Raw genomic sequence first — 18,027 nt, forward strand, 5'->3', positions numbered from 1 at the left:
AAACTAGACATCTACCAGAAAGAAAAATTTGAAAATTAAACACATTCCTTTATTCCTCTACACCTTCCTTCTGCCTTCAAGATACCGTGACTGAATGAATGTGTGCAACTTAATTTTACAGGGGGCTATCCCTTTCCTCCCAGTGACACACACGAAAATTTTTAAGTTCAAAATAAATTGATACCTAGCACATATAATTACCCTCTTTGCAACCTGCTAAATTTTGAAAGTTCTAACAAGATGTAGTTCACGTTGGAAACCAAAAACTACCTTATAAGGCTATAAAAGACTGAAAGCAGGAAGCGGCTTTGACAAAACTAAGGAAGTTGCAGCGCGCTTGCTCACTGAGGGACTTTTTTGAAGCAAGAGAAGTAACACATGACATCTTTCTCTCTCGAATTAAAATGTGACTTGATTCACCCGGTAAAATCGCAGTGGGAGATGGAATTGGCCGGGAGTGGAGTCGCAAAGACGAGGTGGGTGGTCAAATGAAAGCCCCATTCTAGGTTCCCATTTTCAGAGCCCCGATTCTTCCCTTTCCCCACCCACACCCTGGGCAGAGTGTTGTCACAGCAATCTTGCAAAACCTACAAGAAGCGCTTCTCTTTTCTCGGTCCTCTGCCAGGCCAGTCTCCGCGCTCGGTCCCCTAAATCCCCAAGCCCACAGGGAGGAAGGGGCGCGGAGGAAAAGGAAAGCCAGGTGGGCCGGGCCCGGCGACCACCACCGGGGCGAGGAACACCGGGAGGCAGCGGCCCCACCTCTCCAAGCGCGGCGCAGCCCACCGCGGTGGGGGAAGGGCTGGGAAGGGTAGAGCTGAGGAAGCCGCTCCCTGGGGGTCCTCGGCCCCGCGCGCCCCGCTCCAGCCCCACGAGGGTCAAGCCTGGACACCTGGGAGGCGCTGGCCCCCGCCCCACTCCTTGCAAGCCGTACCGCCGCACCATTCATCCCCAGGCCTCCTCCCGCCCTCGCCATTTTCCTTCCTCCGCCTCAGTTTCCCCACCCCAGCCCGTCAGCCCCCTTACCCCGTGCCACAGTCCACCACACAGGCCGGCAACCGTCCCGCCATCTTCCTCCTCGCCTGCTGCTGCCGCCGCCGCCGTCTGCTCCGTGCTGGTTGGGGCCAGGGACTGGCGGCAGGAGATGGGAACTATCTGACCATCCACAGCCCGGCCGCCCTCTCTGTCCGGGGGGAGCTGGGAAGCTGAAGCAGTAGCAAGAAAGCAGCAGGCTGGGTCAGCGGCTACCACTTCCGCAACCCAGGCAGGCAGGCAGGCAGGCAGGCAGTCCCCGCCCTGCCCCGCCGCGGCCTCCTCCCCCCCCCTCTCGCTTCCCTCCTCCTCACTCCTGCCCCCACCCTACAACTTCTTCCCCTCACGCCGCCTTTCCCCGGGAAGCCAAGATGGCCGCCGGTGCCGACGCCCCGGCCAGGCCAGGCCCAGGCCCCCAGCGCTCCCCCTTCCGGCTCCGAGCGGGAGGGGCGAGAGAGCATGCGCAGTGGGGTACAGCCGCCGGCCTCCGCTCCCGTCCCGTCGTTAGCAGAGTCCACTTCGAGTTTTCCAGGAGGGTTAAGGCGGAGTAGTCAGTCCGACCTCCCAGTTCTCCATCCGAGGCTGCAAAGGCTCTTTTGGGGCTCAAGCCTTCGCCTTAGTTTCAGTTACTCTTGTGCTAGGTTGAGGAAGGAATGGAAACGTTACCCGCAGCCACGAATGTCTTCTCCAGAACAGCCTAATTGGAAACATAGTCAGCGGCATGTAACCATTCTTAGAACTTGAGTGGTTGCTTCTCTGTGTGCAGAAAGAGCCATATCAGAACGCGGGTGAGCAGTCGGGGAACAGATGAACAAAGGCTTTCGCCTTGGTCCTCAGCCTTTGTTCTGACGTTTTATTCAGTTACACTTTTTCCTTGTTATTTTAGGTTGTAGGCTTCACAAGAGGGTAGGGCAGGGCCGAACCCCCAGGAAAGGCGACCCTCTCCAAATTCCATGTAGTTTACACAAATAGACTTTTATTCAAGGTTTCTGGATAAAGACAAAGATTCCCCTCTGTAACAGTGAGAATCTACAATTAGGATAATACCAGAGATCCGTGGTGGAAAAAAAGAAAAAAAAAATTTTTTTAAGTTACACACTGGACAGCCTAAAGCAATGGTTTTCAAACTAGTGTGCATCAAACTCCCCAGGAAGGCTTGTTAAGACACGTTGCTGGGCCACTTCCCCCAGAGTTTTGTAATTAGTCAGTCTGGAGTGGGGCCTGAGAATTTGCATTTCTAAGAGGCACATCAGTTCCCACTTTAGGAACATGGAAGATTAATATCTTACCACCAGGCTGATCTTCTCATAAACCTTCCTGAGTTTGCCAATGTGAGAGTGAAATAAAAATACATTTTGTAAAAAAGGTCTTTATTCAGTTCAGATCACATAATCATGGTGTTAGGCTGACTGGGGAATGCAATGTAGGTTTTTTATTTATTCATTTAGCAAAATATATTGTTCACCTGATCTGTTAGAGCAGAGATTGTGCTAACCAGAAAAATGGCTAGGGTGTGAAATAGATAAGGTCTCTGTTCTCAGAGTTTACCTGTTAGACAAATTGTCTTAAGAGCAACAGAGAACAGTGAAGAGACCTGTGCAAAATGGGAGCAAGGAGTTGGAGAGGGGAAGGGAGATATAAGATAGGACAAGCTGTTCTGACCAAGTGGCATTAAAAAGCTAAGGCCTAAATAATGGTAGGAGATAAAGGAAAGGTTGGGGAAGAAAGGGAGTGCCCCCCCACTCCCAGAGGACTTGAGGGAGAACAAGCTTGGCTTCCATAAATTGAAAGACCCAAGTGGTTAAGGTGAAGGAGCCAAGGAAATTGAAAGACCCAAGTGGTTAAGGTGAAGGAGCCATTTCATTTCATTTCTTAATGAAATAGAAAGTCAAGCCTGAGATATGAGAAAGAATCAAACAATGCAGAAATTTGTAGATGCTCCAAGCATTTTAAAATTTATCCTAAAAGCAACTTGTAACCATCAGAACAGTTCAGGCAAGAAAATGTGTGGCTTCTTTGTTGAGAATAGATCCAGCAAAATCCAGAGTGAATCATACATTGCGTTTTTGGGATAGATATATGTGAAGGAGTCTCAGGGGCAACCATCCACATCAATTAGTGTCCAGAATAGCTACAGTTATTCACACCAAATAATCTTAAGACTTTTTTCTGAAGTTTTCTTCAGAAAAGTCAAGCAGACTATTTCTATATTAATCATTGTTGGTTTCCCCCTTACATTTTAGAAGATACTAGATGGCAATTCTTTGCTGTCACTTCCATTATCAAGTAGTTAGGGGGTCATTAGGGGAAGTGTATATTTGGGAAAATTGGCTCTCACAGATGGTTGTGGCTTCACACAGATAGAATAAATGGTTGTTTTCTGCAGTTACAAGTAGTTAAATCAGGAATGAAGGATTTTACCAAAGTGGTACCAGGGACAGGTTAGAAACTTGAATAAGTCACTGGGAGCAGCCTACACTCCCCTTCAACTGTTATCTGGAAGTAGTTAAATTAAGGGTCAGAAACTTGAGTGCTTCTAGATCCATGTTAGTGATGAGTGAAGTGGACCCTAAAAGGGGTATGGTGATGTTGACAAGCCACACCCCAACAGAAGGCTATTGCCTTTTGAGATTTTGTTTTTTGCACCCCATCAAAAGGAATCTGAAATCTGTATTTCTGCTTTGGTAACTACGATGGCTTAAATGTATCGCCCCAAAGTTCATGTGTTAGATATTTAATCCCCTTGCAGCAGTATTGGGAAATGGGGACTTTAAAGAGGTGATTAGACCATGAGGGCACTACCCTCATGAAAAGATTAATGCTATTATTTCAGGAGTGGGTTTCTTTCAAAGGTTGAGTTTGGCCAGCTTCCTTCGCTTTATCACCCATATGATGCCTTCCACTGCGTTATGACATAGCAAGAAATCCTGTACCAGGTGCCAGCCACTTGATCTTGAACTTTCCATCCTCCAAAACAATGGTAAATAATTTGTTCTTTATAAATTACTCAGTCTCTGTTATTTTTTTTTTTTAATTTTTTTAATATTTATTTTTTAGTTATCGGCGGACACAACATCTTTGTACATGGTGCTGAGAATCGAACCCGGGTCGCACGCATGCCAGGCGAGCGCGCTACCACTTGAGCCACATCCCCAGCCCCTCAGTCTCTGTTATTATGTTAGAGCAGCACAAAACAGACTAAGACAGTAAATCATTCTTGTCTGCAGGATTTATTTGACCTGTGGGCTGTCATTTTGTATCTTTTAACTTTAGAGGCTATATATGGTTTAGTTGTATGTTGTCTTCAAAGACATGAGGAAACCTTTTATTACTGTTTCTTTCACATAGTCAAGCCTCTTCTGTGTTTGTAAAGACAGGATCTACTCAAAGCATTTGGAAGATTCCAACACTTGTTCCTCATACTCTGCCTACCCAAACACTTTTCATACTTAATATTCCTACTACTTACTGTTCGCTGCATACCAAATTGGTCAGCCTCTGACCCACTGTAATGGCCCAGTCTTTTTCAGCTGCACAGGACCTTCAGATATACATGTGACCAAAGCATTTCTGACCATTCTATTTGCATATGCACTCTTCTTGTTCTCTCCAAACACAGAAGAGGATGTCAGGGTTAAGTGTCTTAGAGGTTGTCTTGATAGAAGTGAAAAGGAAAGCAATGGTAGACTGAAGGAAATTGTTTAATTATTCTGCATTCATTGCTCCCTAGTAGTACCTCAGTTTCCAGGTCAACTGGATGCTTGGTTCTTATCAAGTTTTCAAGCCTGGTTCTCAACCTTTCAAGCATATGCAAGTCTTGCAAGATCCTTGCAATAAATATCCTTTGGCCAGTTCTCATTATTTGAGAAATTTAAGAACTATAAATGATACAGAAGTCCAGAAAGTTTAAATGATTATCTTATTTTCTTAAAGTAACTGAGAAACGAACCCAGACCAGACACATAGTTATAATACAACAGTATTCTTTCATTTTGAAAAATATACTAGTTACCAGTTACCCTAAGATTATTCTTATAATATTCTTAGATTATTCCTATGCCTTTAGCCAATTTAGCAAATTCTTTGGATCTTAAAAAATAATCCAAGAAAATCATGTCACTCAATCTTCATTATTCTAAAATAAGAAATATTCTTTTTTTAAATTAAGTTATGTTCTTAATACAAGGATGACTATTTGCAAGTTAGTAGATCAATCTAACCCCTGGAGAGCATTGATTAAGAACAGACAAATTAACTAGTGAAAATATCTATACAGCCTAGTGTTCAGAAGGAGGGTATTATGGTGTAGATATGAAGTAACCAAAAAAAAAAAAAAACCTCCTGTGTTAATACAGGCAGTGAAATGATTCAATTATGAGAGCCATAACCTAGTTAGTCCCTCCTAGTTTGAATGGGCTAACTGAGTGGCAATTACAGGCAGGTGGCATGTGGCTAGATATGTCACAGAAAGCATGCCCTGGAAGGTTTCATCTTCCTGGCAGCTCCTCACCCCTACCACATCTGCTTAATCATCACCAAGAATGGAGCAGTGCCCATCAACCACACTCTTTTTCCATGATGTTCTTCCTCACCTTAGGCACAGAACAATGGAGTTGGCCCACCATGGACTGAACCTTCAGCCCAAAATAAACTTTTCTTCCTCTTTGTGGTTCTTGTCAGGTTTTTTGGTCACAGTGGCCAAAAGCTGGCAAACAGAAATTGGTACCAAGAATGGGGTTGTTTCTGTGACTAACTTGACCATGTGCTTTAGAAGCCTTTGGAACTGATTTGCAGGAGGAGTTTGGAAAGGTTTGGAGATGCAAGCTAGAAAAGCTTTAGAATGTTGTAAACAGAGTTTAATGGGGGGTTCTGGTGGGAAATCAGAAGATCAGAATGCTTTTGAGGTTTCAGAGGGGAATGAGGATTCTATTAGGAATTGGACTATGGGCCATTCATGTTATATTCTGGTAAAGAACTTGTCTACATTATGTCCATGTCCTGAAGCTTTCTCTGAGGCTAAATTTAAAGGTGATGAGCTAACTAATATGGTGGAAGAAATTTCAAGGCAGTGTAACATTCAGGCAGTAGCATGGATATTGCTGGCAGCATTTAGCCAGGTTTACTGTGAAAATCAGAAGCAGAAAGCAGAGAAAGGATTTTTAAAAATTGCAGTTTAGAAAAAAAAAAGTACATGTAAAATTAGAACCAAGGAATATGTGGTAGTTAAGGAGATTACAACCATAAAAGAAATGCTAAGCACTTTACACAGAGATAATAGAAAAGATGCTTTCAAGAACACATTCATTGCAAATTCAAGGACATAAAAGAAAAAACTCCTTTAAAACAAGACCATGGGGCGTGGCTCATGCAGGGGGGCCTAGGAAGTAGTTTCACTATGCTCAGTCACAAAGGCACTCAGGCCACTGCAGTTAAGGTCCAAGGATGCCCAGCTACTTACTACCCAAGCTGGTAGCAGAGCTTGGTATCATCTACATGTGCTGGCTCTTGCAGGAATGAATTATGCTGAAGTTTAGGGGTTCATGGAGGCTTCCACTGAGATTTCAAATGAAAGCCTGGGAGGTACAGAAGGGTTGGAATCCCTGTGGGCTGCCCCTCTGAGGGAAATGCATGAGTTGTGAAGGTACAACTGAAGCTGAAATGGAGACCCCAAGAATTAAGAAATGTCAGCAACACAGACTGTCTGCAAAGGAAAGCTGTTGGTTGTGGAGAGAACCAGGCTAAGAGAGAGACCATGAGCATTGTCACCAACAAGGCCAAGGGGGTGGGATTCCCAAGCACTTTGGAGAGCACATCTTGTTGCCAGGTGTCTCTGATGCTATAGAGGCATCATGGGACCTATTTGCCCAGCTGAGCTGGGGTCTTGTTTTAGTCCCATCTCTTCTTTTTATGCCCCTGTTCCTCCTTTTTAGAATAGGAATATTTACTCTATGCCATTGTATACTGGGTATTTGTAAATTACTTTTCATTTTTATAGGAACTTATAGCTAGGAATTTGCCTTGAGTCTCAGGTAAGACTTTGGACATGGACTTTTGGCCAATGCTGAAACTCTTAAGACTATGAGAGCTCTTGGAGATGGACTGAATGTGTTTTACATTGTGATATGGACATGAGTTTTGGGGGACCAGGCATTGAACTTAAGCTTTTGATACAAGGTACCCCCAAAAGCTACTGTCTGTCTCCTGTATAATATGGGAGCTTAAATGATTCAGTTATGAGAGCCATAGGTTGGTAGCTGTAGGCTGGTAGGATATGGCTGGAGGAGGTAGGTTGCAGGAGGTATGCTTTGGAAGATTTATCTTCCCTGTGACCCCTTCCTTTCTGTCTCTCTTTGTCTTTCCTGTCTGCCATGAGCAGAGCAGTATTCCTCAACCACACCCTTCCTCCATGATGTTCTCCTTCATCTTGGGCCCAGAACAATGAAGTTAGCCCACCATGGACTGAACCTCTGAAATTGTGAACCCAAAATATACTTTTCATACTCTAAGTTGTTCTTATTAGGTATTTTGATCATAATAGAAAGAAGCTGACTAACACAGAAGGACTGTGAATCCTGGCTTCTTTCTTCCCAAGTTTTCTGATCTTAGACAAATAACAGTATACAGAGAACTCTGATTTGGGAATCAGGGGCTTGAGTATGAACTCTTCCACTTACTCTGTTTCTTCATCTGTAAAATTGACAGAAAAACAATAGGGTTGTTATAAAGCTTGAATTGATTTTAAAAACATTATAAATTATATAATGATCAGAAGGAATATGGCTTAATTCTAGAGTAATGACTGTTGTTCATTACCTACTCATACAGACTTAAACCTCCAAAACCTGTCCTCTTCATAGACATTATCTTGGGGCTTGTGTATTTACTCTTTTAAAGCAACCACTGTGCAAAATAATTTTAGAAGCTCCCCTCCATGTTTGCCTGCCTTTAATTCCTTTTTCATTGGTAGCAGATTTTGACACTTTATAAGTAGATTTGATTTTTGGAATAGTCAGAATAATTTCTTCGGTCAAAGTAGCATAAATAAAATGATTGATTTATGAGGGCCATGATTTTTTATCAAAAGCTTTGTGACAATAAATAAAGCTGATTTTCATATGTGACTTATAAACTGCCATCCATGGTTTTAAATTGAAATTTGATGGCAACATCCTTGAGTACTATAGATCGAATATCTGTGTCTCTGCCAAATTTGTCTGTTGAGATCCTAACCTCCAAGGTGATGATATTAGGAGAAGGAGCACTATTGGCTCTTCCATATGAATGAGATTAGTACCATTGTGCAAGAGGACACACACACACACACACACACAAAAAAAAAATCTCCATTACTTATTTTGTTTTGTTTTATTTCAAAAGGCTAAGTTTTAAATATAGGGCCCCATACAAGGTAGGGAAGTGTTCCACCACTAAGGTCCCCCACTCCTAGTCTCTTCTTAGGTTTTATTTTGAGACCCGGTCTCAGTAAATTGCCCAGGCTGGCCTTGAACTTATCCTAACACCTCAAGCCTCCTGAGCAGCTGGGATTACTGGCATGTGCCACCACATCAGCCTCCATTGCCCTTTTCATCATGTGAAGATACAATGAGAAGATGGCCATTTATGAGCAAGGAAGCAGGACCTCACCAGACATGGAATCTGCCTGCACTCTGATATTAGACTTTACATCCTCCAGAACTGTATGAAATACATTTGTGTTGTTTGTTGTAGTTGTTGTTGTTTGTTTCTTTGTAAGTCTATAATACTTTGTTGTAGGGCTGGGGATATAACTCAGTTGATAGAGTGCTTGCCTCCCATGCACAAGGCCCTGGGTTTAATCCCCAGAACCACAAAAAAAATAAAATAAAATAATAAAATAAAATACCTTGTTGTAGCAGCCTGAACAGACTAAGACACTAAGATAAAAAAAAATTCACTATATTTTGATTTTCAATTGAATATATTATAGCATGATAATATCTGTATAATGTTTGAAATGAGCCGAGAGTCTATGGGATAAAACCCCAGTCACTTCCCTCCTACAAGAATGAATAGTTACTTAAAATGTGACTCAATTTGAAAGAAAATAAAGGACCCCCCCCACACACACACACCCACCCACTAAAGACAAATATATCTCATTTCATATAGGAAACCAGATTTCAAGTGTACAATAAAATCTATTTTCCTTGTTGTGACCTGCAAAGCCCTCCATGTTGTGATGCTCACCTCCCTCTGCAGTCTAGCTAGGGTCTCCTCTTCTCCTTGATGCCTTTTTGCTGCTGTTTACAACACCAGAAGATTCCCACCTGCATATTCTCCCTGGACTCCCCCTTCTCCATCATCTCTTATTGTTGAGTCAATTGCATCCTCAGAGAATCCTTTCCAGGCCACCCAGTCTGAGATGGCCTGCCTCACTCTCCCCTGTCACCATATTTTAATTCTCTAGGGGAAATGTCTTATTTATTTACTGGTTTATTTATTTATTGTCTATTTCTCCCAGCTACAAAATATACTCACCAGAATTTGGAGAGATTTGAATTTATATTTAGTAAAAGTATTCAATAAATATTTATTGAATAAATGAATCAAATAAAAATAAAACTATAAATGTGTCAGAAGAAAATGTAGCCCAGGTGCACTTTACCACTAATTACATTCCCAGTCCTTTTTTATTTTTCATTTTGAGACAGGATCTCACTAAACTGCTAAGGCTGTCCTTATAATGTTTGTATAAGCTCAAGGTGAGGAAGAATTTGAGTAAAAGAAGAAACCCATAGTCACTAATGACAAGATTTGGTTACATAAACAATTAAATTTATACTATCCAAAGATTTTTTTTTTTATTTACAGAAGAAAGTATTCAAAGAGAAAAACTATCCAAGGCTGATAAGTGTATGGGAAAATGGAAAAAACAATCATTGCTTAATGTGTAAAATTATCATACCCTCGTGGAAAGTTTTCCAGCAGGACCTATTAAAATATAAAAAACATATGTTAGAATTAGGAATTCCATTTGGTAAATCCTGTAGAAATAAAAATATTGAGGTTGAAGAGAAAAGATTTTGACCATAAAGAATTATTTTAAAATCAGAATATTTAGAAATATATCCTTGGTTCCAAGTGCTACTAAGACCAGGTAACTCTCAGGACTTCTCTTAAATCAGAAGAAAACAAAACTAGATCTTGAGGGGCAGTTAACAGTCTATTCCAAATATCTTTTTTAACATAGACAGTTACAGAGTTTAGAATGATACTTATACTTTCTCTTTAGTGCTGGGATTTTATTTAGGTACCAATGTACCCAGCTAAGAGACTATATTTCTTAAATCTCCTATATAGCTGGGTATGATACATGGTTAAATTATGGCCAATGAGATATAAGTATAAGTAACTGGATGTAACCTATAGAATATATCTGTAAAGAAGGCTGATTTACTTCGAAGAGCCATTGTGCTTTTGCCCTCCACCCTTTCTTCCTACCTGGAAGCACAGTTAAGGTGTTATTGTCTTTCTTATTAAAATGAATATATGTTAATTTTGTAACTTAAAAGATCTAATGAAGTATCATTGGAAATTGCTGAGAACTTGCACAGACTGAAAAGTCAATGCAAATGCCATAATATAAATATAGGATAATTCATTCTAAGCAAGTGTTGTTTCAGGGGTAGACCACTAATAAGTATTAATATCTAAATCTAGAAAATCAGATTTGAGAAGGAACACACAAACAGTACGTTACAGTGACTTTCTTTAATTGTAGATGAACTGAAAGTCATGCATTAATATGGTGACCTTGACTTGCCGGTTTGGAGAGAGAATATTTCAGGAAGTGGTTCTTTGATTTTTCCCCCCTACAGTTTTGTACTGGGAATTGAGCCTAGGTGCACTTTACCACTAAGCTACATTCTCAGTACTTTTTTATTATTCATTTTGAGATAGGATCTCGCTAAACTGCTAAGGCTGTCCTTAAACTTGCAACCTTCCTGCCTCAGCTTCCCAAATTGCTGGGGTTATATGCATGCACCGCCATGCCCAGCTCTTAATTATTTTTTAAATAAAAGGGACTCAGAGGCTGAGGCAGGAAGATTGCAAGTTCAAGGCCAACCTCAACAATTTAGCAAGACCCTGTTCAAAGTAAAAATTAAAAGGACTATAGATGTAGCTCAGTGGTAAAGTGGCCCTGGGTTCAAATCCCAGGGCCAAAATAAAAGATAAAAAGAAATGCTTTCTTAATTCTTTGAGATTACAATGTGGCCCAATATATTCATTTCGTTTAGTGTGACACAACATATTGATCTTATTAAAACTAGTTCTGTTTTCATAGCAGCTTGGATTTTTAAATATTTTAAATATTCATTGCTTTTTTCCCACTTCTGTCTCAGCTATTGCTATTCTCTTCAAAATACATATTTAAAGAATGTTCAGTCTTCTCATCTGAATCTAAAACCGTGCAATTAGTTCCAATCTGATGAGAAGAAATGGATTGTGAGTGCAACTTTTTTTGACACATTTATTTTCATCTTTTGATAATTTGACAACTTGTGGCAATTCTAATATTTCTGGAACAATTCTCCCAATTATAGAAGCTATTAGTGACAATATGATAAATTAAAATTATTTGATTACTTTGAATTTATCCAAAATGATGTTGATCAAATTTTCTCCACCTTTCTTTCCCGCGCCTAGCCCCTGATGCACAGCCTGTGTCATGACTATATTTATGTCCAAGGAGTGATGATCCTTAAATAGCAGCTAATTGATCTAATAGAATATCAGTTAGATATTCTGGAATATTTCAAGGAATAATAATTTTGCAAATGGGACATAATAGTTCCCTGTCTTGGCAAATAAGAAGACTGGAGTACCGAAAAGTGACTTAAGATCTCACAACAAACTAGTGAAATATTTCTACTTAAATATATCTCCAGCGCTTCATAGAAGGTAGAAGCTTACATTGAAAATTTCACTCAGTACTTCTGGAAAATATTAAATTCAATGATGTTACCAAATCTGGCATGTTGTCTTAGACCTGTGTTTAGGAATGTTAAGGAGAGTATCTTTCTCAGTGCTCCCAACAATGATGGAGGGACTAACCCTCATTGGCTGACTTGGATGGGATGTCCTTCCTGATAAACTAACTCCAGTTGGACAAGCTTAGATCATAAGCCCCACCCTTACCACCAGCCCTACCAAAAGGACCACAAGTACAGAAGAAGGGGAGGGAGGTCACAAAAGTAAGATAATTGTTTATACCCAAAGAGAAACAATGAATGTAAGGTAAGCAAAAACAAAAGAGGTCTATTAAAAATTCCATTTACTTCATTAGAAAAAAACAAATTACCAACACCAAGGAAGAGGATACTGCAAAAGGAGAAAACAGAAATGTACAGAACAAAATGGTTGGCTTAAAAAAAATGTTGTATTATGTGTGTACTACATTATATCATTGGCCCATAAATGAACACAAAAGAAAAAGAAAAAGAAAAACATTGGAGATTTGCCAAACATTGCATTAATCTAAATGTTTAATGAGTCCATCAATCCAGTACTGGGAAAAGCAGTAATTACCTTTTTTCCAGCAGCATTTGTGTATTTTGATTTCTGTGTCATCTCAAATGTTGATGAGCTTGTGCTAGTTATAGTTCATACTATTTTATTGGAAGGTATATAATTATTCAGCTCATAAAGAGAAATGACCTCATATACAACCAATTCTTTATCATAGTGTAACTAGCACTCTGCTCATTCATTTATCCATTTATTCATTCATTTATTTGTTATGTGCCAGTTATGACTCAGAAACAGGGTGGACACTTAGATTAAGGAGATGAGTAATTTGCAGCCCCACCCCTGGAAGAAGTCAAAGTGCAGTAAGGAAAACAGACAAGTAAAAACTAAAGTACACCATGAGCAGGGATTCCTACAGTACTTTAGAAGCAGGAGATGACTCTGCTGAGAAATGAGGAAAGGCTTCAAAAAGGCAGCTTACAGAATGCTTTCCATCATGGGAAAGGAGGTAAAAGGCAATTCAGGAAAGAATGACACATGGAATGGCAAGAGCCCTGGGTCTTTAAGAAAGAAGTGACAACTCTGACTATGTTATAGGGCATATGCAGTAAAAGAGTCACATGAAACCTGTGTGCTAAATCTGAACTTCAGCTTGTAGTTCCAAAACCCTAGTCCCCCAAGTAGAACCAGGCTGCTAGTTAAGAGCCATCTGGAGAACTTGTTAAAAATACAGATTGCCCAGGCCCCACTTCTGAAATTTTGGTTCAGGAAGAATCAAATAAAGAAATTTTCCTATTGATTCTGGGCACATCCAAGTTTGAGAACCACCGTATGTGTGGGAGCAATAAGGATCCATCATAGCATACTGGGAAAGAGATTAACATATTTTGGAAAGAGAATTCTTTTGCCAGTGGAAAGTTGCATTGGAGCAGGTCAAAGCAGGAGATGGAGAGACCTGATAAGAGACCATATGATAGAACACATCAGAAGTGGTGAGCTCCTGCATCACAGTGGGGAGAGGGGCCCTGAGGAGGAGGCGAATGTTTAGGCATTTCTGAGAAATGAGAAATGAAATCCACAGAACTAGATGAGGTCTTTGATGTAGGAAGTGAAGCAAGCTGGATTCTAGTTTGTAAAGGGTGCCCTTGAGAACTGGGAGTTGTAAGCAGAGGTGTGGCTGTGTGTACAACAGCAAGGTGTTAGCTAAAGGTGGGAGTCTGAGTTGGAGCTTGCCATGGGGCAGGGCTGACGTTTGGGACTGGGCTAGCCAAGGTCTGGAGGCTCAGATCTGGGAACTCTGGAGGCTGGAGACTTACTGACCATGGCTCACCTGGGAAGACCTCTGGTTTGTAATACTCATGGATCCCTACCAATAGTCACTCTGCAGTTAGGTTTCTCTCTAATTTATATAACTCCCTGAAGCCAGGTACTATGTTTTAAATGGTTCTTAATGCCTAGCCTAGTTCCTGCACATATTTAATGCTCATTAACAATTTTTAAGGGAATGTATTTTATTAATTGCCTCAATACTTACAACTAAAACAGACCCATTATATCTGAATACTTCTTTGGCCTATTTTTTTTTTTTGTGATAATTATATAAATTTGTGTTTTTGTAATTCTACATGCTTCCATTATTATTTTCCAAAATGCACATTTTTGTGATAGATAAAAGAGCAAGGAAAATACATTTATTTCTTCCAAACATTAATTACTGCAAGATGACTGTGTAATTAGTGAAATAGGCATCTCCTACAGGTTTTAATTTAGATTTCACCAAAAAGTGCTTGATTAATAAAGAAATTATTTTTAAAACCTTCAACTGAATTAATTAAAGATGAGGAATAATTTTCAATTCAGTTATCCAAATAAGCTTGTGTGGATCCAGAGAGATTATTTTTAAATAGTGTTATGATCACTTCTGAAGTATCTAGTTTACTCTCATGGTGCTACACAAGCACGAAAGCCGTCAATACCATGAATGATAAAATAATATTGGGAAGAAAATGTAAGGCAGATTTTTAAGTTGATCACTCTTTGTATATGTTTCAGTCCTATTGATAGATTAAATGATTGCTTCTTTGTTTATTCCCCATTATCTTTGACTTCCTTGTACGTAGGTGCCCTCTGAGTACCAGACAGGAACATCCTATTTATTGTGATTTCAAGTCAACAGAAAATTTAAAAAGCTATAACTTTTCTTTATAATTTCCTCTCACAAGAAAGGGCAGAGGCAAGTAAGAAAGCTAGTATCCGCCATTCCAAATTACTACTTCTAAGCAGATATGGGAGTTTAGATCCCCCCACAAAAGAAGTGTAAAATGGCAAGATTATTGGCAAAAACTAAGAAAAAACTTTTTTCTGTTCTTTTTTGGATTTCCATATCATACAGTTTAGGCTAGTTATGATTTTTTACATAAGAGTAATATAAAAGCCTGCTGACTTTGTTACTTCCCTGTGTATATTGACATTCAGTTTCTTTCTTTGATATAGCTTAATTATCCTGAAAATCTGTAGCTTTCCATTTCCTCTTATTTCCTCTTATCTTATTACCTGTTAGTCCCATAGATTGACCTCACTGCTGCTTATGAACATCTACTCAGGTCTAACCAGAGGTCTTCCCAGGTGTGCCATGGTTACCACATGTCAATGGCCTTGCCAGGCCATTGATTTTGGCTTCTATGACCTGCTTTGACCCAATACCACACTAACTAACTTAATGGCCTGGTCATTTGCCTGTGTGCTCCCAGATCCATTCATGCTTTGCCCTTTCCATGCTGTCTGTATAGCATACAGTTGATTCCTGCTAGCTCTATTTTCTAAGCACATTTCCCATACCCCAAAGGAATCAAGCCAATGAAAGGTAAAAGTTAACCTTGGAGAAAACAATATATGCCCCTCACCTATCCCTACCAACCTATTCCTCTTCATACTGTAGTTTGATTTTGGCAGCTTCTTCACAAGGCTGACTTCGCTCTGCATTTATGGCTGAGGATTCTGTTAATCATGCTTCAGAGATGTCTTCAGCCCTATAGATGGGTGGTAGAGGCTTGCTATTATTGCTGTCATCTGAAATGATCCCTTCTTTCTCGGTTTAACTTTTCAGCTCTTCCAGCACCTTTGTATCTTGTTCCTGGTACTAAATGCCCTCAACTGAACACCTGCTGTAGTCTCTGATTTCTGAAAGGACCCCATCTCAGATACGGAGGTGAGAGTACCTGGCCAGTTGTTAGGCAAAGAGCAAAATAATGATCATAATGACAAAATGTAGATATTGCAAGGCTTGTATCCCATAATGTTTAGTGAAGGGATAACATTACTAATGAACATGTCATTGAAAACAGAGCAAAGGAGACAGAACCATTTATATTTTACTTAAAACCACTTTCATTTACTTCTTATCTTCATTCTTTAGCAATCTCCCCTCAGTAGAAGAATCGTGGAAATGGAATAAAATGTACAAAGAATGATGCCCACACTGAGCCCCAGTAGTACCAAGTGGAGTTGCCTTTACAAAAGAAAAAGGTCATCATCACTAGAATAAGTTAAAAAATCCATTCCATACTGCTGGTTTTCTAAGACCCCACCAGAAATTCTCTCTTGCTTCCTCTGCATTAACTTGATCTTTCCATGACACAAAGGCATATAAAAAGTCAAATAATGTAGTCAAGTCATGTAACAAGTTAAGTTTGCTATAAGGAAGAGTCCAAGACAGTTTTCACTGGCTTAGATTGCCCAGGAATGACCTGTGTGTTGAAAAAAAAAAAAAAACCTATGCTTTATATATGATTGAGGGTACAGTTTCATGACCTGGGGCAGAGTTTGGTTCATCATGTCTAATTTCTCTACCAATCCTTTCTGATATTGTTAAAATGGGATAGAACTGTCCTTTAACAACTAACAGACCATGTGTTAGACTGCTTGGACTGCTCTAACAAAGTATCACAAACTGGATGACTTAAGCAACAGAAATTTATTGTTTGACAATTTGAGAGCCTAGAGGTCTGAACTCAAGATGGGATCTGCCCTCTCCCAGGACTGTGAAGGGGAATCTTTCCATGCTTTTTTCCCAGCTTCTGCAGGTTGGCTGGCAATCTTTGGTGATCATAGACTGCCACTGTATCACCCATCTCTGCTTTCATTTTCACCCATCATTCTTCCTGTGGGTGTGTCCATACCATATTCAAATTTCCCCTTAGGAAAGTCAGGTGCAGTATTATGCACCTGTAGTCCCAGCACTTGGGAGTCTAAGGCACAAGGATTACATGAACCCAGGATTTTGAGACCAAACTGGGAAACATAATGAAAAGTTGTCTCAAAAAAAAAAAAAAAAAAAAAAAAAAAAAGCCCTTGTGGCTCAGTGGTAGAGTGCTTGCCTAGCTTGCGTGAAGCACTGGGTTCAATCCGCAGCACCACATAAAAGTAACCAAAATATATAAAAAATGTTTTTTTAAAAATCCCCTTGTCATAAGGATGCCAGTCACATTAGATTAGTGCCCATCCTAATGACCTCTTTTTGACTTGATTTCTTCAGTAAATATGCTATTATCTCCAAATAAGTTCACAATTGGAGGTACAGGGGTTAGGATTTCATCACATCCTTTTGGGGGCACACAACTCAGTCCATGACCAGCCATTTATACAAATAAACTCACTATTTCTGAACCCTTTTTTTTGCATATCCGTCTACCCACTTTTCTCCACCATGTGCTTTGGCAGATCTATGGTCAGGAAAATATATGGTGGACTCCTTCACACTGAGATATAAATGACCAAAGCTGCCTTTGTGTATTTATGACATACAATGGTCCACAAGACTATAAAGCAATGATATGAAAGTCATAATTTTTAATATGTCACCCCTCCTAAAAATGTCTGAATTTTAACAAATCATAAGGAATGGTACTTATTCCTTACTATAACATAAATGGTAGCAAATTGGGGGTTATGAGTAAAAACTTACTAAGAAACCCTTGATTGTCATTGCAAGTAACATAAAACTGCCTTTTCTTTTAATTGCAAAATAAATTTCAGTTCCAGGTTGATCATATGATGATATATACTCATAATTTTCTCTCTCTCTCTTTTTTTGAGCTGGAAGTTGAACTCCCAATGTCACACATGAAGCACACACTCTACCACTGAGCAAGACCCCCAACCCCTGCTCTTTATTTTTTTGAGATGGAATTTCACCATGTTGCCCAGGCTGGTCTCAAGCCTCTGGGCACAAGCCATCCTCTTGCCTCAGCCTCGTGGGTAGCTGGGACTACAGGTGCATGTCACCACACCCTGTACACTCAGAATACTCTATTAAATACTACATAAATCTGTTCTTTAACACTAACAAAATAGACAACTATTCATGAAGGGAATGTAAACATGGTAGCTACTGACATCATTAGTATTATTTCATAAGTGATTCAGAAACTATTAAATAAGCAAACTATTGAAACCACACAAACCATGTCCTTCAGAAATGCAATTAGGAGT

General features: G+C 40.0%; 1 protein-coding gene and 1 long non-coding RNA gene across 2 annotated transcripts in view; one reads left to right on the top strand and one right to left on the bottom strand.

Annotated features, from left to right (window-relative positions):
* Nucleotides 1-1,275, bottom strand: part of Actr3 (actin related protein 3) — a 59,519-nt gene extending 58,244 nt beyond the window's left edge. Inside the window, exon 1 of the mRNA XM_076866133.1 lies at nt 1,024-1,275. Coding sequence (XP_076722248.1) covers nt 1,024-1,067 — 44 coding nt within the window. The 5' untranslated portion in view covers nt 1,068-1,275. The remainder of the gene's footprint in view (nt 1-1,023) is intronic.
* LOC143407059 (uncharacterized) lies at nt 376-15,695 on the top strand. The gene is made up of 2 exons (XR_013092319.1): nt 376-476; nt 15,644-15,695. It is a non-coding gene; the product is annotated as an uncharacterized LOC143407059 (long non-coding RNA).
* The last annotated feature ends 2,332 nt before the right edge of the window (nt 15,696-18,027 follow it).

Source organism: Callospermophilus lateralis, chromosome 9 (assembly GCF_048772815.1).
Source record: "Callospermophilus lateralis isolate mCalLat2 chromosome 9, mCalLat2.hap1, whole genome shotgun sequence".
NCBI lineage: Eukaryota > Metazoa > Chordata > Mammalia > Rodentia > Sciuridae > Callospermophilus > Callospermophilus lateralis.